The sequence below is a fragment of the Cynara cardunculus genome, assembly GCF_001531365.2.
Source record: "Cynara cardunculus var. scolymus isolate 2C chromosome LG 7, CcrdV1, whole genome shotgun sequence".
Classification (NCBI taxonomy): Eukaryota; Viridiplantae; Streptophyta; class Magnoliopsida; order Asterales; family Asteraceae; genus Cynara; species Cynara cardunculus.
Genome location: NC_037534.1, coordinates 3867745 through 3890854, shown reverse-complemented (window position 1 = coordinate 3890854; position 23110 = coordinate 3867745). Strand labels below are relative to the sequence as shown.

At 37.1% G+C, this 23110-nt stretch overlaps 2 protein-coding genes across 5 annotated transcripts; one reads left to right on the top strand and one right to left on the bottom strand.

Moving 5' to 3' along the window:
- The first annotated feature begins 378 nt into the window (after window positions 1-378).
- Window positions 379-16276, top strand: LOC112515232. 3 transcript variants are annotated; one of them, XM_025121915.1, is made up of 25 exons: window positions 379-427; window positions 601-774; window positions 991-1100; window positions 1406-1571; window positions 3013-3113; window positions 3235-3307; window positions 3409-3544; window positions 4674-4834; window positions 5499-5623; window positions 5872-5974; window positions 6421-6517; window positions 6730-6781; window positions 8201-8302; window positions 8385-8531; window positions 8609-8771; window positions 8869-9099; window positions 9176-9330; window positions 9883-10011; window positions 10127-10244; window positions 10407-10602; window positions 10748-10859; window positions 10941-11095; window positions 11622-13050; window positions 13693-13887; window positions 15530-16276. In XM_025121915.1, the coding sequence occupies exons 2-25, from the start codon at window positions 642-644 to the stop codon at window positions 16004-16006; spliced, it is 4866 nt and encodes a 1621-aa protein (XP_024977683.1). In that variant the 5' UTR covers window positions 379-427; window positions 601-641; the 3' UTR covers window positions 16007-16276. The 3 variants fall into 3 exon arrangements, with proteins under 3 accessions (XP_024977683.1, XP_024977682.1, XP_024977681.1); XM_025121914.1 differs by lacking the exon at window positions 379-427 and having other exon boundaries at window positions 464-774; window positions 5875-5974; XM_025121913.1 differs by lacking the exon at window positions 379-427 and having other exon boundaries at window positions 464-774.
- Window positions 16277-17012: 736 nt separating this feature from the next.
- On the bottom strand, window positions 17013-22363 carry LOC112515478. 2 transcript variants are annotated; one of them, XM_025122321.1, is made up of 9 exons: window positions 21803-22363; window positions 21570-21686; window positions 20814-21356; window positions 20009-20379; window positions 19452-19551; window positions 19156-19215; window positions 18899-18982; window positions 18685-18801; window positions 17013-17518 (listed from the first exon to the last, which is right to left on the bottom strand). In XM_025122321.1, the coding sequence occupies exons 1-9, from the start codon at window positions 21896-21898 to the stop codon at window positions 17216-17218; spliced, it is 1791 nt and encodes a 596-aa protein (XP_024978089.1). In that variant the 5' UTR covers window positions 21899-22363; the 3' UTR covers window positions 17013-17215. The 2 variants fall into 2 exon arrangements, with proteins under 2 accessions (XP_024978089.1, XP_024978090.1); XM_025122322.1 differs by having other exon boundaries at window positions 20009-20373.
- Window positions 22364-23110: the final 747 nt, after the last annotated feature.

Below are 23110 nucleotides of genomic sequence, written 5' to 3'. Positions count from 1 at the left end.
GATCTCCAGACACTTTTGACCTTTGAAGCCCAAGCTCAAACCAATTAAACACCACCCTTATGGTTCACTTATTCTAGATTATATGTTCTCTTCTACTTAATTTTTTTTTATTAAATTAACCGTATGGTCCGAATTAGTTTGTAGATACTTTGACTAATTCTATAAGACCCTGAAAATAACGGTCAGAAAAGTCACGGGCTTTAAAAAAAAAGGCCCAATGGGTGTGTTGGGCTAATAGGATGTTTAATATGGGCTTTAGTTGGGCCGGACCGTTTTCAAAAAGTCAAAATTAACCTGTTGGGCCCATTTTCATTTTCTCTCCGTTTACTTACACAGACACCATTATTTCCGTCGAATTTTCATCTTCACCGTCTCCGTTCCTGCCTTCGTCATATGAGCTTCCATCCTCCATAGTAGCAGTTTACAGGTAAGCAATTTCTTGAAATTCCACACAATATCGATTAGTTCTCTCCGATCTGAGTGGAGGTGGTAACTTCGATGTATTCACTTTGTATATGTTCTTCGATTTATTCAAATTCGGTTGTGAATTGATTAGATCGTTTTGTTTTTTCGTCTCTCTTTTTGTTTCTATGTATGCAGACTGTTTATATTTTTGTGGAGGATCAAGAGTTGAGAGATCGATGGAGTGGACGACGGTGCAGCACTTGGATCTGCGGCATGTTGGCCGCAGTTCGAAACCTTTCCAGCCTCACGCGGCTACATTTCATCCCAGTCAAGCCTTGGTTGCCGTCGCTGCTGGAAACTACGTCATTGGTATACTCAATTTTATAGTTTGATTAGAAGCACAAACTAAATTTTAAGCAAAATAGATCTTTGAGATTGTTGCTTTTACCGTTATGATTTTTGGGACATGTGAGCTTATGAGGGCGGATTTTAAAATTGGCATTGGATTTAGGATGGAAGACGAATTTTGAAGTGTTAGGACAACAATTATAATCTGGTACTAAATGTTTTTGTATTCATGTTCAGAATTTGATGCCTATACTGGTAGCAAGATATCTTCGATCAACATTGGTGCTCCTGTGGTTCGAATGTCCTATAGTCCCACTAGTGGGCATGCAGTCGTAGCTATACTTGAGGTTAGTTTCTATTTCTCCCTTACTCATGATGTTGAAGACATTAACAGTTTCTGTCATTTCAAGTAGAACTTCTTTTATTGAGGCCTAGACACCTAAAAGTTTGAGCGTTTGGTATTGCCGTATTGGTTCTTGCATCTTTGATCATATTTCAATTTTTTGAATCAGTTCCGCCTCTCTGTATTGATCTTTCCAATCCATTACACAAATCATTTGTATTGGAGAATTTTCACATGTATGGCGTTAGGAATTCTTCTTCTCATATGTTAATTCTCTTTTGTATGTAAACTTCGTATCCTCTATTTCAGGATTGTACAATCCGATCGTGTGATTTTGATACAGAGCAAACTTGGGTTTTGCATTCGCCTGAAAAGAAGATGGAACGTATTTCAGTTGACACAGAAGTCCATCTGGCTTTAACCCCTCTCCAACCAGTAGTTTTTTTTGGTTTCCATCGCAGGATGAGTGTAACAGGTTTGTTTTTGGTCATTGCTTCTATTTGTTTGTTTCCTTGGTCCCTTACAATAAAGGCATATCCTCTACATATATGTGAAACATATAATATACATACACCATTCTATCTGCCATATGGCTGAATACTTGAAACTAACAATGGTAAGTGGTAGTGGATTATTATAAAACAAGCTTAAAGAAAATATGACAGACTTCTATGCCTTAGATAGATTGACTTCTACTTCTAATAATTTCTAGGTCTGTTAGCTTATTACTAATTCACTATTACTAGCTTTAGGGCGCTTGCAAGCACATATATTGTTTGCTTTCTCCCACACTGTATTACGATTTATAAGGTTTGGAATTTTTCACAGCGTTTGAGCGTTGTCTTCATTTTCCTTCTCATTAACTATATGCTAGCACTCTTAAAGTGAGCATTGGTTTAATAAGTTGTATATGTAGGCACATATACGTGTTTTAGAGAGGTGAAAGCTTGATCATTAAATATATTTAGCAAGATCTAGCTTCACCTTCAATTTTGAAAGTAGATGAATGTTTCTGAAATAAGGACGTCTTTTTATAATTAGAAGTTTGGTTGTATTGATTTCAACGATCAACCAGACAATGTCCAAATTTCAAAAAAAACCAATGGCATTTGATCCTATGGGGAGTAAATGATAAACACCATTGCACTATTTTTTAGTCTCAACTACTCAAATCCTAGATAAAATAGCTGTACTATGTGAAATTTATGCTTTACAGCATGCAAATGGGTGCCTGTTGCTGGAAATATGTGCAGTGACTGCATACCATTTTTTCCATTTGATCCTGATAGTATATGATGTAATTTAACTATATTCACATTGGAGTTCTCGTAAGTGGTTAATTTTATTAGCGTTCTGTTTAACATTAATCAGAATTTTTAGTTTGTACTTGATTTACAGTCATTGTACTTTTTTAGGGGAAGTGCTAATATTTCCCTATGTCATAGTCCTTATATGAAATACGAGGCCCAGAACCCTATACGGGGCAGTGAGACCACTTAGCAGACAAAATATGACAAAAGAACCTGTGGGAGGTATTCATAACTGAAAGTTAGATTCTCCATAAATTTGACACATAAGAGAAGGGACATGCTGCAACTTGTAGTTAAATCAGTTTGCTTTTATTATGTTGGCATATCATTGTGGCTGAAAACTTCAATTTGAAGAGTATATTCTCCAAGGATAAAACCTTCAGTAATCTGTATACAGTAACTTCTAGATATGAGAATGAGATTGATTTGCTGTTGAATTGTTTTTAAAATGGACAAGGACATAGGAGATGGTTGGACTCGAACAATCCCTAAAAAGTTACAGCATCTTCACAATTTTCTAAGTAATCAATGCTAGAAATTAGTAGTTGATGTCGTAAATCACCCGAGTAATTTATCTAAATCTGATTTTTGTTTTGCTGCATGAAGTTGTTGGAACTGTTGAAGGGGGAAGAGCTCCAACGAAAATAAAGACAGATCTCAAGAAACCCATTGTCAATCTTGCTTGCCATCCTCGCCTTGCTGTGTTGGTAAGTTCTTTGTCCATGTTCCAACCATTTTCCCGAAGTGTAATTGCTTCTATTTTTTTCCTTCCCTTATTCATATAGGTTTTCTTTACGACTTTATAACAACTTCATTTCTCCATTTCAGTATGTTGGCTATGCAGATGGTCTGATCCGAGCTTATAACATCCATACATATGCTGTTCTCTACACTTTACAACGTAAGATTGAAGCTGAACAAAATTTTCTGTATTATTTTGTAGTATATAAGACATTAGGTTCATTTTGATGTGATCAATCATATGTTTTGGTCTACCTGTAGTTGATAACACCATTAAGCTTATCGGTGCTGGCGCATTTGCTTTTCATCCAACACTGGAATGGATTTTTGTTGGTGACCGACGTGGTACGCTTCTTGCTTGGGATGTGTCAACTGAGAGACCTATCATGATTGGCATGTAAGTTGTCTGTGTGTTCCTGCCATTCATGAATTTGGTAAAAGCTTTATCTGGGTAAAGGCGAAGAAATTAGTATGATCCAATTCCAATCCTCTGTTTCGTGGCTGTGCTGTGACTGTACACTGAGGCATACAACTAACTATCAAAACTACAAGGATCTTGTATGACAAAATAAGTGTAAAAGTAAAACTTGGATAGGGATGAAGGCCTCTTGCTTTCTGTCCTTTTTAATTTCTATTTATGATAGATTTAAAATAACTTTGGACAATCGTGATAATACACTATTGTCTTTCTAGCTGTTAGGTTCAAAATTTTAGGAGATGCCTATACTTCAGTAACAAGTTTATAACCTTCATGTATTTTTACAATTTGGGTATCTGGTTGGAAGACACAACGACCAATACCAACCTGAGGTCGTCTTATGTAAGACACTGAAAGTTAATCACTGAAAATGATGTGTAAAATGAGCAGTTTAAGGTTGAGCGTAAGAAGTTATGTTCACAAGCAAGCTTATGCAAGATTCTTTAAAAATGGTCCTATGGAGATGCATCAAAATTGCTTCTGAATTTAGTTGTAGCACTTCAAATTTCTTAGCATTTCTGTGTGTGCAGACTATGGTACCATATTTTAGTTCTAACTTGACGTACTTAATTGGCTGATCTGTCATGAGTTAGTTTTGCTCAATCGTCTGGATCATTTGCTAGTATTGAGACTCCTACTCCCTCAAGGACCCAGCTGAGCAAGCTGCATCAGTGCTGATACAACATTTATCTCTTTCATCGTCATTATTGATTTAGAACTATGCTGTCTTCATGGTATCTGGAATTTTTCTTTGAAAAAGTGCTAGTTGGAACTCTTTACGTTGGCAACAATCTGCATTTAGAAAGAAAGTTTCATATGTCATGTTAAGCTTTCTCTTCTGTATTTATATATCCTTGGAGATTGTCTTCCATCTGGGAACCTCTCTTGCTTCTTCAGTGACCAGAAACTTATGGATAACATGTTGCCCAATTCTACAATTTGATTTTCTTTGTGAATTGTCTTTTGATCATATCAACCTCATCCTTTCTGTTGCTTTTACTGTTCAGTAGAGTTTTGCTTGAATTCTATTTACTCTTGCAATTTGCAGTACACAAGTGGGTTCTCAACCAATTATATCGGTTGCCTGGCTCCCCATACTGCGCATACTTGTTACCTTGTCCAAGGATGGAACTCTTCAAGTTTGGAAAACACGAGTTGTGCTGAATTCTAATAGGCCCCCGAAGCAAGCTAACTTTTTTGAGCCTGCAGGTTAGTAAGGGTGTATAGAATTTCTTTTCAGTTCAAATATGGTGACTGGCAAAACCATTCAGACCCTGGTTTCTTTGTTACTGAACATAAAAAATGTTGATGGATAATCATGCAAGCTAGTCATGAGGAATCCCTTCTTGCAAAAAAACCAATTGGACAACAATGGATTTAGATCTGATGTCATCAATAAAATAACAAGCCCATCAGTGAAACCCTACATGTTCATTAAATAACAAAATATCCTTGCCAATCCATTTACACAAAAAGCCTATATCACTTTAGATGCTGTTTATATAGTTAAGATACTATCCAGTTGCCAACATGATGCATAGGGCATAAGAATACATTTTTGTCATACAATAAAGTTCTGAACAGACCTACAACATGTTACAGAAAAGGAAGGCTAGGAAGAGAATGACAACATGTCTACTAGTTAATATGTTGGTTTATGACATAGTTGCAATAATAGTCTGAAGAAAGACCAATTTACACAAGTGACACATGCTAAGGGTATACACTATACTTTTACAGTTCACTTTATGTTTTAAATGGGTAATCTTTTGGAATTAATCCTTCTGCACATTATATTCATTTTTAATATAATTGTTGTTTATCATATTGATAATGGCATAATGCATTAATCTTCTTTTTTAATCTTTTGCAGCAATTGAACAGATTGATATCCCACGCATTCTATCCCAGCAAGGTGGTGAAACTGTTTATCCCCTACCAAGAATTAGAAGTCTAGAAGTCCACCCAAAATTAAATTTAGCAGCCTTGATGTTTGCAGTTAAGTCTTGCCGTTGTATCTATCTATCTATCTATATACATACATACATGCATACATACATACATGCATACATACATACATGCATACATACATACATGCATACATACATACATGCATACATACATACATGCATACATATATATATGCATACATATATATATATATACATATATATATATATATGTATATATATGTATATCTCTGGATAGATTGTTGATATCTAAAGAACTGACTGGTTGTTTCATAGCAGAATATGACGGGTGGGGACAATGCAAAAAATAAAGCTGCCTACACAAGGGAAGGAAGGAAGCAACTATTTGCAGTTCTGCAAAGTGCAAGGGGATCTTCAGGTGATTTTAGTCGTATTTTTGGCATTGTTTTGGCTTCTTGTTGTGGAAGGTTATCTATTTGTCATGTAACCATGACTGTGTTCAATCTTCTTTTAGGTGCATCAGTTAGCAATATATTTAGTTTTTCAAAGCAAGTCGTTATGTATAGGTTGTTTCACTGCAAACAAAAAGGTTCGTTAGGTAGATTAATAGATTAATGCTCTAACAAACTATATATATATTGTGAACGTAAGAATTATTTTAAGTGTATAGAAGTGTTATACGAAAAAGTTCCAAGTAAAATCCATAATATGGTAAAGCTTTGTGAAAAGAAGAAAATATCACCAATCGGCTTAAAATGTCAACACTCAACTGTCTTACAATTCATTAACCTCTTTTCAAGCACATACTTTTCTTAATATGTCTGTAGTCACTTTCTGTACTAATTTTGCATGTGATTTTGACAGCATCTGCATTGAAGGAGAAACTTTCAGCCCTTGGGTCATCAGGAGTTTTAGCAGACCATCAACTTCAAGCCCAGTTGCAAGAGCATCATATGAAAGGGTCAGTTCAATTATTGCATTTGTGTGTGACTGAAAGATGATGATTTTGTGCTCATTGGATATTCTCATTATGACATGTTATGCAAAAGCTCGATTTCTATCTCTCTTTCTCTCTCCAGGACTCTTTTCCTCTTAACATCTGGATACGAGGATGAAGGTCCTCTTGATTTTAAATTTGATTTTTCATTTTGCTAACAATTTGTTGTTTGCCAGGCCCAGTCAGCTTACAATCTCGGACGTAGCACGCAAGGCTTTTCTTTTCAGTGTATGTTTGCATTTTTAACTTATTAACACTTTGCTGAAATCACACTCCCTCTGTTTCAACAAAGGTCTACCCTTCGATTTTCAGGATTAATTGGCTTGCATTTTAACTTTAAAGTTCATGTGGATTCTAAACTATTTGACAACAAATTTTCTGACTACATTAAGCTATATAGCAAGTACAAGTAGAAATAGCACTGAAGTAGTATATTTTGCTTCTAACATGGGACAGACTATGATGGTAAAAGTTGAACAAAATTCATATCAATTCTGCATTTTTGGAATCCAGATTTGATACAAAAATTAGAGTTGGCTCACTTTCTTTCTTTTTTGAGTAGAGGGAGAGTTTATTTTTGAGTTATATGATAAAATTGTGAATATGCCAAACCACTTGGAAATGTTATGATGCAACTTCCACATCTATAAATGCTTTAATCTTAATGGAAAACTTAAATATATCACCAACATCAGTAACCTTGGGTGTAGTAGGATAAAGTTGGAAGCGAATAGAAATTGTAATCTGTGAAATTCCCTAGGGCTATCAAAAGTCAGTTTCATTCTTCCATGCAATCCTATTCAAGGCCAACCCCTTTAGTATATTCCACTCGTACATATCTATCTTTACAACTTCCCCGATGTCAATCCTGGTCKACCTCTACATCCAAATCAAGAAAGACAATGAATTTACGAGATCTTGATCCGTTCTTTCTCTCACGTCATTTCGCCCGCCCGTTTCACTTCTGTCAGCTAAACAGAGACGGAAATATCAGTACTATTCTGGGCCGGGGCGAGCACTCTCTTTTCTTTGTAAAATTCGACCTTTCCCACTAAGTCCAACGCGAGGACCCTTTTCTTTTATTAACTTTAAAGAGTGTCTCTCCTGTCCGGCGGTGGGGATTGTAACTTTCTATAAAATCCCCATTTGTCATTCAACGACGTCGAAATCATCGGCTTTCTGCCCCCCCCGGCCCTCATTTGGTACAAGTCTCCTCTTTCAACTTGTGCATTTAAAGGTCTATGTTTCAGATGATCTGACCATTTCAAGCTGTGTTGCCTCAGTTTTTCTGTGACAGGCTTCACTGCAACCTTCTCTAGCATGTCAATTTGATCCTATCCATCATTGCTATCCTATGTATCCATCTTCTCTAACAAAGTCATCAATCTCTCTATGTTCTATAACCAAAGTAAACTCATCTGAAAAACCATCAGAATGATGAAAATGGAGAAGCTTCAACAAGAACAGAAAGATAATTACATCATGTTTCAAGATCTGAAAAGAATTTGCTAGTTTCAAAATCTGAATCGAATGTGTTACCTTCCATACTAGAGCCCTGGAAGCATCTATATGGACCTCAACCCGTCACTTCTCTAATGTGTGTGTACTTAAGGAGATAAAATTCATTTGGTTTGTCTGGTTTTGCAGCACTTCATGGAAGGACATGCAAAAAGTGCCCCAATATCGCGCCTGCCTCTCATCACCATCTTAGATACTAAAAATTATCTGAAAGACATTCCAGTTTGCCAGGTAATCTAGTTTGCTAGTGACTTGTATATGTTTGTTGCTCAAATTTGCAAATGTTTCTGATTGCGATTGGCAACTTTGACAGCCAATTCATTTGGAGCTAAACTTTTTCAGTAAAGAGAATCGGGTTCTTCATTATCCTACTAGGGCTTTCTATATAGAAGGTGTAAACCTGATGGCATACAACCTGTCTTCTGGAGCTGAAACTGTCTACAAGAAGCTTTTTGCATCGGTACCGTGAAATTTCTCATCTCTGTTGGTTCCAAATCAATAAATTGTTACACTGAGCTTCCGGTTATCTACTTTCAGATGCCTGGACATGTTGAGTTCCATGGGAAATACTTGCTCCACAGTAGAAAGCAACACATGTTTCTTGTAGTTTACGAGTTTAATGGTGCTGCTAGTGAAGTGGTCCTTTATTGGGAAAATACTAACTCTCAGTCATCAAACAGTAAAGCCAATACAATCAAAGGTCAGTTCTGATTTATAATTACGAAGGACTTTATAAGTTCTACTAGATTCATTTTGTTGTTGAATTTTAGAATCATGATTCTTTGGGAACCTTTCAGGTCGAGATGTTGCATTCATTGGCCTAAATGATGGCCAATTTGCCATTCTTGATGAGGATAGGATTGAACTTTCTGTATATACTTTGCCTGGAGGTTCTTCAAAACCAGCTGCTGAAAAGAATATGATAGATGATGAAAATCAATATGAAAATCTTGACGTTTCCTCTATCAAGGGTCCACAGCAGTTTACCTTTGAAAGTGAAGTTGATCGCATTTTTTCTACTCCAGTAGGTAAGCAATAGTTTCTTGGTGTTTGATGCTGCTTGTAGTTACTTACGCAATCTGATCAAGGTCTATTGAATTGTAGAATCAACTTTGATGTTTGCTTCTTTTGGGGACAAAATTGGCATGGCAAAGCTTGTTCATGGGTACAGCATTTCTACTACAGATGGTCCTAATATGTCAACAAAAGGTGAAGGGAAAAAGTCAATCAAATTGAAAGCAAATGAGATTGTTTTGCAGGTTGGTAGCTTAACTTCAAAAAGGTTTTGCAATATAAGGGAATAACTGATATGAGTATAGGAATAGGATTCAACATCTAGACATATGATTACCTAGTGCAGTAATACAAAGCAGCTTGCACCTATGCAAAAGAACCTCATGGCTGGTCACCAATGTTTCTTTTAGTGTCTATAAATATCCTGCTTAAGCGTAATATGGAAGCAGGAAAAGTGTGAGTTGTCAGTGAAGGAGGATTTCTGGGGATTTAGCATGGCTTTCCTAAATTACTTTGAATTTTAGATTGTGTGATTTTTTCACTGGGATTTTAGCTAAAGTATCCTAAGAACCATGCCATGTGCTAAAGAGGACAAAGGGAACCACTTTATTAGGATGGAACCATCATCACCAACATTTGACAAAAACTTAAACACCACTACGTATTGCACAGCCTGACTGCAGATTCAAAATTAAGTCAAGTTGACCAAATAATGTCAAAAATAAGAACCTATGGTGCGGTTATATTGCATATAGCAACTTTTAGTCTGGCTTTATATTTTGTTCATACCTTTTCAGGTTCACTGGCAAGAAACTCTTAGGGGATGTGTTGCTGGAATATTAACTACACATAGAGTACTTATTGTCTCTGCCGATCTAGATATTCTCGCAAGCAGTTCCACGAAATTCGATAAAGGGCTTCCTTCAATATCCTCGGCTATGTCTGATTTAGTTTTATTTGTTCCAAGTTTCTACCCCTTTTCATTTATGATCCATTGCCTTTTGAGTAGTTAATTTATTTGAACTCTTAACTTAAGATCACTTTAGATCTCTTCTTTGGGTTGGGCCAGCCCTTCTGTTTTCCACAACCACTGCCATCAGCGTGCTTGGCTGGGATGGGAAAGTAAGGACCATTCTTTCAACTAGCATGCCAAATGCAGGTGAGATATAGAGTTACTTCCAGCACTAGGATTGTTTGTTTGCTTATTTCTGAGTTTGTGTTTTTCACTTGTTTTAGTCTTTATTGGCTACAAAACTTTAGAGTACCCTGCTATGTATATATAATTCATTCTGAACCATCAAAATGACAATATCATATGCAGTGCTGGTTGGGGCTTTAAATGATCGATTGTTGCTTGCGAACCCGACGGAAATAAATCCAAGACAAAAGAAGGGTATGGAGATAAAGCACTGCCTAGTAGGGCTTCTTGAACCTCTTCTTATTGGATTTGGCACCATGCAACAAAATTTTGAACAGAAGCTTGACCTGTCAGAGATATTATACCAAATAACATCAAGGTTCCTTCTCCCAGTTATATGCATGTTTTTTTGGGGCAGAAAGATCGTCATCTCTTTTTTTTTCATCGACATTAGACTTTATGTTGTTCTTATAGGTCCATTCTTTCTCGAAACATCTGACACCATGATATATTATCTTTTGAAGGTTTGACAGCTTACGAATTACTCCAAGATCTCTTGATATCCTTGCCACAGGTGCTCCAGTGTGTGGTGATCTTGCTGTATCGTTATCCCAATCTGGGCCTCAGTTTACTCAGGTGACTAATAATACATCATATGACCATTAAAAGGGCACCTTTTTCACCATCATTTTTTTAATTTCCTGCGATCTAAATTAGGTACTGCGGGGAGTCTATGCTATAAAAGCTCGTCGCTTTTCAACGGCTTTGTCTGTTCTAAAGGATGAGTTTCTGCGGTCTAGAGATTATCCACAGTGCCCTCCAACTTCGCACTTATTCCACCGATTTCGACAATTGGGTTACGCCTGTATCAAGTAAGCAGCTAAGAATATAACCAGAATATAGTTATGACTCTTTATCTGTTACAACAACCAGAATGTTATCTCCATTCCCCAAATCATGCCAACCCTTTTCTTTAAGAATCAGTTAGTAGGACTCATATTGCTTCATATTCTCACTTCAATTCACGAGTTCTAAGCAAGGAACTTGGATATGATCACTTTATATACATGCATAAGCGCTAGCATGGGTTAGTTTTGGGGTTTTAAAGGTGAATTTTCTGCATCCATTGATGAAAATTTAATTTCATTCAATGTTCTATGATTTGTCTTAAATGTTGCGTTCAACTTGATCACTTGCATCCCCGTAATATGTATTATAAGTGGTTCCTGTATTAGCATGTCATTATATGTTCTGGAAGCCAAGGTCCTTGGACTAGGTGTGAGTTTCAAGTACCTTCATCCCAATAATGATGCTTTGTTATCCCTAGCACAGTTTTTCATCGCTCAAGTCCTTTTTTTTTTACTTTCTTAACATGGGAATGGCAATATTAAATTGCAGGTATGGTCAGTTTGACAGTGCAAAAGAGACTTTTGAAGTTATATCCGACTACGAAAGCATGCTTGACCTATTTATCTGCCACCTTAACCCTAGTGCAATGCGGCGCCTTGCCCAAAGATTGGAAGAAGAGAATGTCGATTCAGAGTTGAGGCGATATTGTGAAAGGATACTAAGAGTTCGTTCCACAGGGTGGACACAAGGCATTTTTGCCAACTTTGCTGCTGAAAGTATGGTTCCAAAAGGACCCGAATGGGGTGGCGGAAATTGGGAAATCAAAACACCCTCTAGCACAAAGAGTATGCCTCAATGGGAGCTGGCAGCTGAGGTGATGCCATATATGAGAACTAATGATGGGAGCATCCCGTCATTATCTACCGATCACATTGGTGTTTACCTCGGTTTAATTAAAGGAAGGGGTAACATTGTCGAGGTTAGTGAGGGTAGTTTGATAAAAACGTTCAAATCTGAAGCAACCAACGTTAAGTCCGATGGTCTCCCGACATCTCTTACTGCTTCCACAAACAAGGCATCCATGGATGCTGCTTCAAGGGGTGATTCCTTGATGAATCTTGACTCTCTTACGAAGACCTCTGCAGATTCCAGTGCAGCAGATGAACAGGCGAAGGCTGAGGAAGAATTTAAGAAATCATTATACGGTACTGCTGGAGATGGCAGCAGCAGTGATGAGGAGGGCATTTCTAAAGCTAAAAAGTTGCGTATAAGGATAAAACCTGCAGCTTCTACTACCGTTGATGTAGATAAGATTAAGGAAGCCACAAAGCAGTTTAAACTTGGTGAACCGTTGGGTGCACCAATCAGTAGGACTAAATCATTAACCAGCCAGTTCCAAGACCTTGGCTTGAATCCTCCTCAACCTGCCCTTCCTAGCGGTGGGACTGCAAATACTCTTCCAGTTTCTGCCCCAGTTGATCCTTTTGCAACCAGCTCCTTCACACAAACACCGCCTGTATTTCCGGCAGGTCCTTCAGCTACGGGAGCTGCAGTTGGGCCCCGTCCCATCCCGGAGGACTTCTTTCAGAATACTATACCCTCTCTCCAGGTTGCTGCAGCATTGCCACCTCCTGGTACTTACCTGTCCAGATATGATCAAAATCCTCAAGGGGTTGAAAGCAGTCAGGGGTTACCAAGTCAAGTGAATCCATCTGTGCCTAATGCCGGTGTAGCCGCTAGTGTGATTCCTCAAGTATCCATGCATCCTGTTTCTACCGAGTCATTCGGACTTCCTGATGGTGGAGTTCCACCCCAATCCATGAGTCAACCTGTGGTTATGCAACAGCCTCATGGCCAGGCAGCCAATGTTCCTGTCTCCACCCAGCCCCTTGACTTGAGCTCTCTTGAAGGTCCAGGTTCTGCAAATGCAGCAAAAGCTTCTGAGCCACCCCCTCCAACATCTGTGCGTCCAGGACAGGTGAACACGTTTGCTTTTGTTTCCCGTTTAAAATCTTTTGCCACTTTATACAATTTCATGGTCATAGACTCATAGTTGCGTGACTTCAGAATCTAGATACATGAATGTAGAATTATATGGCTCCTTGGTGTAGTTGGAGATGCACAAAAGTTCCAAAGTCCAGGCCTAAAAGCCCAATAGGGCCATTTGTCTTTTCAAAAGCCCAAAAAACCCGGTCAGGCCTGTTTTCACACTCTAAGCCCGGGCCCAAAAATCCTGGGGTTTTTAACTCGATATGTGGTGTGACACATGCAACATCCCCAAAATGCATCTTGACATTCCAAGTAGAGTGGCTTTGGTAGAAGATAGTCTTTTACTCCTAATTACCTGAAGATGTCAAGTGGATTCTTATGCTTCGAATATGTCTTATTCTACCTTATACCAAACTTGAATCTACAAACGTGTCTTTTTAATCTATCTGACCTGACTAAAAAGCAATGCCAATATCTGAGAGGATTCTTAGCCAAGTGGTGTAGCATAGTCAGAGATACCAGTAGATAACTCTACTGAAAGTTTTACTTGGATTCATCGTTCACCTCCCCCCCCCCCCTTCTTCTCTATGTGTTCTTTTTACCATTTTCATGACTAAATTTGTTGTAATAGGTTCCTCGTGGAGCAGCTGCTTCAGTTTGTTTCAAGACTGGACTTGTCCATCTTGAGCAGAATCAATTACCAGATGCATTGTCTTGTTTTGATGAAGCTTTCCTGGCATTAGCAAAGGACAATTCCCGTGGAGCAGACATAAAGGCACAGGCCACTATTTGCGCTCAATACAAAATTGCAGTCACTCTTCTTCAGGTATTCCTTCTTCTTAAAAGTAGGGGTGGACTTGGTACAGTACCGAGTTTCTTTCTCCAATACCATATACCAACCATTGGTAATTGGTACCGTCCTTTTTCGGTTGGTACATACTGGTACTGGTTTTGTAGCAACTTCAAATTACGTATGAAAACTTGCACTTCTGTTGAAATTTAGAGTCACGTTTTGAATTAGTAGGTAAGACATGTCATGTTTAAGTGTTTTTTTAATTGCAAAGAATAAAACTTGCAAACACTCAAATGTCTCAAAAAGTTAAAAGTTACAATATTTAATATTCAATACATCAAAAATACAAAAACTTATAAATAATTATATAAGCTAGTATCATGGTACTACCGTGGTATGGGACTTCCAATACCGTGTACCAACCAAGTTTCCATACTTGATATGGTAACTACCAACTGACTGCAATTGGTTAATTGGTATGGTTGGTTTACATGTTGGTTGGTTGGTTTGGTACAAAATTCCCACCCCTACTTAAAAGATTAGGCAGCATTCTCTTGTGTCTTTGAATGATTAAACACTAAACCTGTGGGATTACATTTCATGCCATCTATGGCATAGTAATTACTGAAATCTCGATCCACATATGTGCACATAAAGAGAGTCTGTTTCACTCTAACACCTACCCTACAAGGCTACCAACATTTTAAGAAGAGGGGGGGAGAACAAGATAAATTGTGTTCTTATGGTTTTATAGTTTAGACTCTTAAAAACCACACCATTATTATTTTCCTCCTGTTTGCTTTTTTATATATAAATTAGCACATCATATACAAGCCATCTATTGTNGGGGGGGGGGGGGGGACCCATGGAAACAGCCTCTCTACCACTTGGGGGTAGCGGTAAGATCCGAATACATTTTATCCTCCCCGGACCCTACCTCTGTATGGATTTATTGGGTGCTTGGTTGTGTTTTATTTGGTTTATACAAGCTACCCAAGTATCTATTTTTCCTGATGTGTCGACTTAGAGAGTCCAACTACTGCATCCAACACCTCATATACGCCATTGTTCTAATTTTTATTTCTATATGTTTCACGGTTAGAATGATAGGAACATGTCATGAGTACTTTCAGAAATACATTTAAGAAGATCAAAGAACCAAGTCAAGAATTTAGAAACAGGGTTAAGGCATATACACAGTAAATGCCTATTGGTTGCAGAAGAAAAACCAACAAAATCAAGGAAAAGCATTCTTATAGGTGGAACCAAATAATTCAAATTGGGGGTGAGACAATAAGGAGATGATAATAACAACCAATTCCGACTTATGGGACGTTTATCGACACAAATTGCGTAAGCGCTAACTGGGTAAGAGTGCACTCTGGATAAGAGGTTTGGTCTGGGTAAATGTCGACTTAAAATAATTGTTTGCCAAGTGTTATGTAGTAAATGCTTACAATTAAAAACAATTTGGGTAAGCACTGTTGACTCAGCCTACCACATTGGTGGCTGACTCGATCAGCATCTCAGTCAGTTAGAAGTGTAGGTAAACATCATTTCTTACCTGGTAGTAGGAGACAATTAGCACCAAGTATACAGCCCCTTTTTTTATAGAAGTTTATAGTATTGAAGCTATAATTTGTCGTACGAGATTCTAATGTTGCTATATAAATAGGAAATCGGTCGACTGCAAAGGGTGCAAGGTCCAAGTGCCATCAGTGCAAAGGACGAGATGGCAAGATTATCCCGTCATCTGGGTTCACTCCCTCTACAAGCAAAACACAGAATAAATTGCATTCGAACGGCCATAAAAAGAAATATGGATGTGCAAAATTACGGGTACGCCAAACAAATGCTCGAGCTGCTTTTATCAAAAGCACCTCCAGGGAAGCAAGAGGAGTTAAGAAGCCTGATTGATATATGCCTTCAAAGAGGTTTAACCAACAAATCCATCGATCCATTAGAAGACCCTTCACAATTCTGTGCCGCCACTCTTAGCCGTTTGTCGACCATCGGGTATGATGTTTGTGATCTTTGTGGGGCCAAATTCTCGGCTCTCGCTTCACCCGGCTGCATTATTTGTGGTATGGGAAGTATTAAGAGGTCGGATGCACTTGTGGGACCGGCTCCTGTTCCCTCACCTTTTGGCTGACCGATATTTTTGCATAACTAATTCTCGTATATTGTTGTAATGTCGGTTTTCTTTTTTGCGCGTGTGCTAGGGTAAGGCGAGAATTGATAGAAACTCGATCGTGCTCTCTTTGTTTGTGTAGGATGGATGTATGTGTTTAGGTGTTATTTGTGGGTGTAAAAAGCTCAAATGGACCACACTTTTCTTTTATCTGTATACAAACTCAAATATTGGTTGGTTCCACACGAGGTTTTTTGTTGTATCCGAGCTAGGTCTGTTTGGGTTGGTTTATTTATTTCATTTCTTCTTTATGTTCTGGTTTTTCTTTTCTTAGAAAAGGACTCGTTGGCTACGGGATTTGGGTCTGGAACCAATTAAGGAGACGGGACCGATTAAGCCCAGACCAGACTAGTTAGGCAAATCTGTAGGAGTTGTTAAGGATCGGTCCAGACCAGTTAAGCAATTTTACAATATCAATAATCTGTAACGTTGGTTTACATATGAATTTTCATATAAATGTCTTCGGATTTTTTCAATAATTTACGTATGAACTTTTCTTTAATATTTTATTCTTATCGTTTCACGATATTTAGTCTTCTTATTTGATAAGAATGTAAGAGTTTGAAAACAAAACTCGGGAATATACTGCTACTTCCATAACCACTAAGGTCTTTTGTCTTTACCTTTCTTATGTATCGTAATGGACTATTCCATCAAAGAAATTGACGGGGACACGCACAAGCAGTATAGCATGTGGTTTAATTGAAGAATTGTCGATACGTAAAATCATAATTATTGATACAGGCCTTCGGTTAGACCCCCGGGCTCCTCCCACTGCTTGGGAGCATTGGGGACTCAGAGTTAAGTAGATTGGAATGAAAGACGATAAAAGATGTTGAAGCTAAAAATTAATCCAATTTGATCCCTCAATCTCAATGGTTCATCAACCCATATATATTCAAATTTAAAGAACAGATAAAAGCTAAGTAAATTACTTTAATACCCCCCCCTCTTTCTCCTCCTACATACCAACTTGAATGATCCCATTTTCTGTATATTGTACTCTTGTATGTACTATGTACAAAACTTCCCATTCTACACTCTAAATCAACATTTTTTGTACCACAAAAACCCAAAAAATTGCACAATTTGAATCCTTAATATCTTCAAGTTCATGTGTCCAAATCTTTCTTCCTGTTTTCTGATTCGAAATCCAAAATCCAAAATCTATCATCTTTGTATGAGGTATCTGAACCTGTAATCGTAAGGCATTACGTGAACCCTCTTCGAAAGAGGCTCTCTACCTCTCTTCTCAAGGCACGTAATCGCTTGTTTCCTTAGTTCACCCGGTAACTCTAGGCAAACCCAATCCATCAAAGCTTCCAAATCCTTTGCAAAGTCTAGCAGATACCAATCTAACATCTTCGGTATTATTAATTTGTTGCTTTTCGTCATGCCAAATGCTGCCTCGAGGTAATCTCTCTTTGCTGTCGCTAACTCGTTCTCCACTTGGGTTGCAGTGTACACCCTCACCTAAATATAGCAAGATTTAGTCCGAAAACTTTCACCCATAATCGTGTCTTAAACACGATGTGACCATCTTTAAACTCAAAGTATCCAAAGTGAAGCTTTTTAGCGAGCTTTTTGGCCACGTAAGATCGTGGAAAAGCTCATGACAACAAAATTCACCTTTTTGCTTACTAGCTGGTTGTGTTTGTTGGTCCCATTTTTCAGGAAAATGCTTAATGAAAAAGTCCAACCATTGTGATGCTCTCATATCAAAATGCTTAATGAAAAAGTCCAACCATTGCGATATTCTCATGTCAACACAAACATGTTTTTTTAACGAAGGAAAGGGAAGGAACTGAGGGGGAAAGAAAAAAACGTTGTGTTTTTTTGAGGATGGAAAGGAAAAGGAAGAAAAATAATATTGATTTCCCCCCAAATGTAGGAGGAAAGGAAAGGAAATAAATAATAACAAATTATAAACATTTATAAAATTACATATTTACCCCTCAAATATTACGTGTTGAAAAATAAATAAAGGCATATTTGTAAAAATTGTATCTTTCCTTTCTTTCCTTCTCAAGAACATGAAAATTTAGTTTATTTCCTTCCTTTTCTTTCATTTTCTTTCCCTCTCAAGAACACGAATAAAAAATTCCTTTCTTTCCCTTTCTTTTCATCCCTCATTTTTTTTTAAATTCGAGAACGCAGCGGTAGGGTCCACAACATCTCAAAAGCCAATGATTATGTCAGCACTTGATGAAAGATAGATAGGTCGCAAAGTGAGTGTCTACATTTCTATTTAGTTTATCTAAAAAAGAAAGTGGATACAAAAAACCTGTCCAGAAGTCCCACGTTACATCCTTGTCCCACCAATGAAATTGAAATACATCAGATTTTTTGGTATATTTTAAATTTATTTTATTCAAGTTCACATTCTCTCTCTGATTTGGTGTATTCGTGTGATTGGTGAACATGAATAGAACAAGAGATTTTTATCCAAAATAAGTGTCTACTTTTCTAATTTATTAGTTCTATCATTAAGGGTAAAATTGTCATTTAGCTTATTAAAAAGTGTAGCAGTTACATATTTCTAAAACGGTGTCTTTTTCATCATGGACAAGACGGAGGGAGTACATGGTGTATGGACCCCATACGGACGTTCCCACGTACAAGAAAGGAGGCGAACTTACCGCAGGGGAAGACCAGCTACCGCTGCATAATGCAAATGTGACCAACGGTTCAGACCACTCCAACCCAAACTTGTCACGAACTTCAGTCTCGTCTTTTTCCGGTGATTTTGAGCATGACTGACCAAAATGGATTTTATATGTAAATATTTTGCACACCGCAGAAAAATATGTACTAATTATGATATAGATAGGTGAAACTACAACTACAACTTACAAGTTTTAAGCGATACGGCAGCCTCAAGATGAAATGCTCAATCGTGGCTGCATTTAGCAAATGCCCGCCTACAGTTATTGTTGCCTGATGGAAGTGGAAATCAAACTTTAGTCAATCTTAGATATTTTCAACCTATCAACAGAACGAATAATTGTTTAAAAGCGTGTTCTACAGTAAAAATAAGAACCATGTGCTGATGAAAATGGCTGAAACCCATGAAAAACTTCAATGGATGAGTAGAATGTAGAATTAGTTACCTTTTGGATTAACGTTGGCATCATTTCAGGATTCTCGGGTATTCCATGCTCTAAATATGCCTGCCATAGTACACAACATTGTAACAGTTGGAAAAGAATAGATTAAACCAAACCAAACCAAACCAAACCAAACGAACCCAATAAATCCCAAGCAGAGGTAGGGTCTGGGGCAGGGCGTATGCAAATATTGCCAAAGAGGGCTAAGACCCCCGGATTTTATAACAAAAATTAAAAGAAACAAGAGACGATATATGCAAATGCAACATATGAAAGCAAAATATATCAGAGATGCTTACATTCATCATACAAATATTGTAACTATTTATCCAGAATGCAAGCTTTTGTTGATGTGTAAGACCTTGAACATTGGCAGAGGCCAACTTCTCAAGAAGGAGCCTGAATGTTTGAGTAGCACAAAGGGTTAGTAGCCGAACAACACCTGGGATACCGGTAGATCCCAACCTCTTTCTAGGCCAAGGGTTCAAACCTCACCAAAGGTTATATAAATAAATAAATATATATATATATATATATATATATATATATATATATATAGGGTTAGGTTGAAGGGAAAACCGTAGGAAAATGAAAAACCGATGGACACCCTAATAACCATTCATCTGTACGGTATGCACACATGCATAACAAGCACACGTGCATAAAAACCAGGAAACATCTTCAATGGCTTGTATGCACATGTGCATACCATACAAATGAATGGTTATTAGGGGTCTTCCTCAGTTTTTCATTTTTTTGGAGGTTTTCCCCTGAACCTCCCTATATATATCTAATATATATATATATATATATATATATATATATATATACTTAAAAAGATAATGATCAAACTTACTTGAGCCTACGAGTCAAGAGGGAAGCATTGGTTTTCTTTTTAAAATCAATTGAGCCAGCTTCAATAGCAAAAAGATGTTTGTAAGGGCCAATATCTCTCCTCTTTGATTTCAAACAGATACCATAAGGATCCCTAAAAGCAGGTCCACGATCGCCCCCAGTTAAATCCAAAGACATTAGATTGGAAAAAGCTTCTGCATCCATGGTTTTTGCCTTCAACTTGCTCAGTCTTAAGAAGATTCCAATCAAGCACTTCAACGCATTCTCAGAAATTTTGTTGCATTCACTTTCAGCTTCCAACATTCTATCACCCGAAGATGAGCTAGAGCAGCTTTCTTGTGCCCTTTCTTGATCTGCTAACCTATTCTGTAGCTATGCAATTGCAAGTCAGATAGTTTACAACCACAAAGGTTAGGGCCTTGAGGTTGGGTTTGGCTCGGATAACTTGCTAGGAGAAGGTTAAACATTATTTACCTTCAAAAAGTTGGCTACGAGGTCAAGCAGAACACTTTGGGCTCAAAATGGATATGAATTCTTTAAGGTTCTAATAAAAATTTTGATCACTATATAAATTTATGACAAAATGTAATCCAATTTATTGAAGATTTTGGACTCCATGTTATTGACTGAAAGCAGATCATAGAAAAATTTCAACAACCCATCAAGCAAAAATTTGTTGTTGATCAACTTGGAGCAAAACCTTCACTGAAATTGCATAATTGGACCTTTTAAAGTTGAATATCAATATAAAATGTGCCATACAATTTCTCGAAGTAGAGTAGTAGCAAAATAATCTTAGATGATACCTGCAATTTGGGAGGAGTGCGTTTTTCTGCAGTTACAGACTTGACTGGAATTCTCTTCACCGAATTTTGCACTTTGTTGGCTATCCTTTCAGGAGAATTCTTAAGCTTGCTATTCGAATTAGAAGATGATCGGTTTTCTTTACCAAGAACACCATCATCTCCAACAGAGGAATCAGGTTTCTTTAAATCAGTATGTTTCCTTTCGACCCACCTATTCAAGAAATCGCTCCCAATTTGATGAGAGTATGTCATTCTACTCGAAGCACTTCTCGAGAGCAAATTCAAAGGTTTTTGTTGTGATTCTTGGGATGATTCTGCATCAACTTCAACTGGGGACATTGATGATCTTAATGCATCATGCTTAGATGTAGTACTTTTCGAAGATTGTTCTAATGAATTATTATTATCCGAATCCCCGATGCTGATTCTGGATGATAGATAAACAGCTTCCTGATATAAACCCTGCCGAAAGCTAACGACCTCTTCCTCTAAACGTACAACTTCTTCTTCAAGAACAGCTACTTCAGCTAGTAGCTCTAAAGTCTGCCAATTTTTACACAATTCATGTCATGTTCCATAATTGTACCCTCCAATTACAAATCTTTGCAAGTTCGTAAAGTATCAAAGCAAAGTGACAAGCCAGAATTGTGCCCAAAAAGCATATAAACCCTTTAAAGGATGATGGATTTCAGGCATGATTTATCCCTAATTAGTATTTGATTAGAAAGTAAATAAAAAAATAAAGAGGGTAGAAACCTGGGGAGGAAGATAAGGAGGAAGATGAGGTAAAGTTCCTAAACGTCTACTGAATGCCCTCTCCAGTGCTTTATGTACATTTTCTTCTTGTCTTAGTTTCTTCTTCAGCTTATCCACCTGCCATAAATTGAAACAAAAAGGATCCAATTTTTATAAACTTCCAATCAAGAAATGACATTATGTGTGCATTATATATATAGATATAGATATATAAAGAGAGATGAATGACATACATCTTCAAGAAGTGCAAGCTTTCTTTCTCTCCTTGTAAGGCGTCGATTGAGGATGGGTTTTCCGGTAAGTCTTGATTTACATCCTTGTATTTCCATCTTGTTCTCTTTGGAAGTTCCAATCTTTTGGGTGGTCAAAAGATTGATCTTTATAGGATTCAGTTGGGGAACACAGTAAGATCGATTTCAATCTCAAATTTTCATTAAAAGAAATAAATCAAAAGTAGGCAAAATCCAACAGCGTCATTTTCACAAACACTTGATGGACACTAGAGAATTAGAGATAGATACGATATTCTCGCGATAATCAAACAAGAAAGAGACTGAATAATGAAATTGAACCCAGCAAAATCCAGCAAGAATGAAAGATCAGAAGACGAAGAAACCCTCAATTCCCATTTCATTCATCAAATTCAAAAGGGTTGAAGCATAAAACCAAAAGGAACACAGGGATTAATGAAACAGAAGAGTAGTTACTAAAAATTCAAAAAGAAAAATATGAGAGAAGGTTTGACAGGAGAAAAGATACTTTTTTAAGGTGGTAGTGAGCGGGAAAAGGTGGTGGAATTGCGAAAAAACATGGCGACTGTGGGTGCATATAATAATGTCCCATCTGGAGTAAAAAAGCAACAAATTCAGTCAGAGAGATTGGGAAAAAGACGAAAGAGGAGGGAGGTTCGATGAGAGTGTTGGTAGGCCACCGCCATGGACAGAGCCAGAGAAGCTCTGTGAAACGTAACAACTACACATCGGTGACATATATGCAGACCCTCCTTTCTCTTATCATCAAATAAATACAATTATTTATTTATTTATTTTATTACTTTTCCTCTAAAATAAAAAAGATTGTTTCACAGCGTAAAATAATTAAATGATCAGAATAATTAATAGGATTCATAATATACTATAAAATAAAAATATATAAGTTTGGTAATTGTTTACAATAGAATTAGGATGTTAAATGAGTAAGGGAGACGCATAATACAAAATCGCTAAGAGAGTTAAAATTATTAAGAGGTAGACTATTTTTTGTCAAACAAGATTCACCTTTTAACGATTCAGAAACTGTTTGTTAATGAAACTATTAAGAGGTAAATAAAGAACCAGGTTCATTTATGAACCTTAATTATTTTAAAAACCCAGAAACCACTTATTTTGTACACTATTCATGATAAAAATTCCTAATAAATAATATTATTATTCATCATGAATACTACATAAAATAGATGATTAGATTTCTAAAAATAGTTCAAATTTTAAATTAACCTCTTGTATTTAATTAAATATTTATAATTTAACATACTTAATATT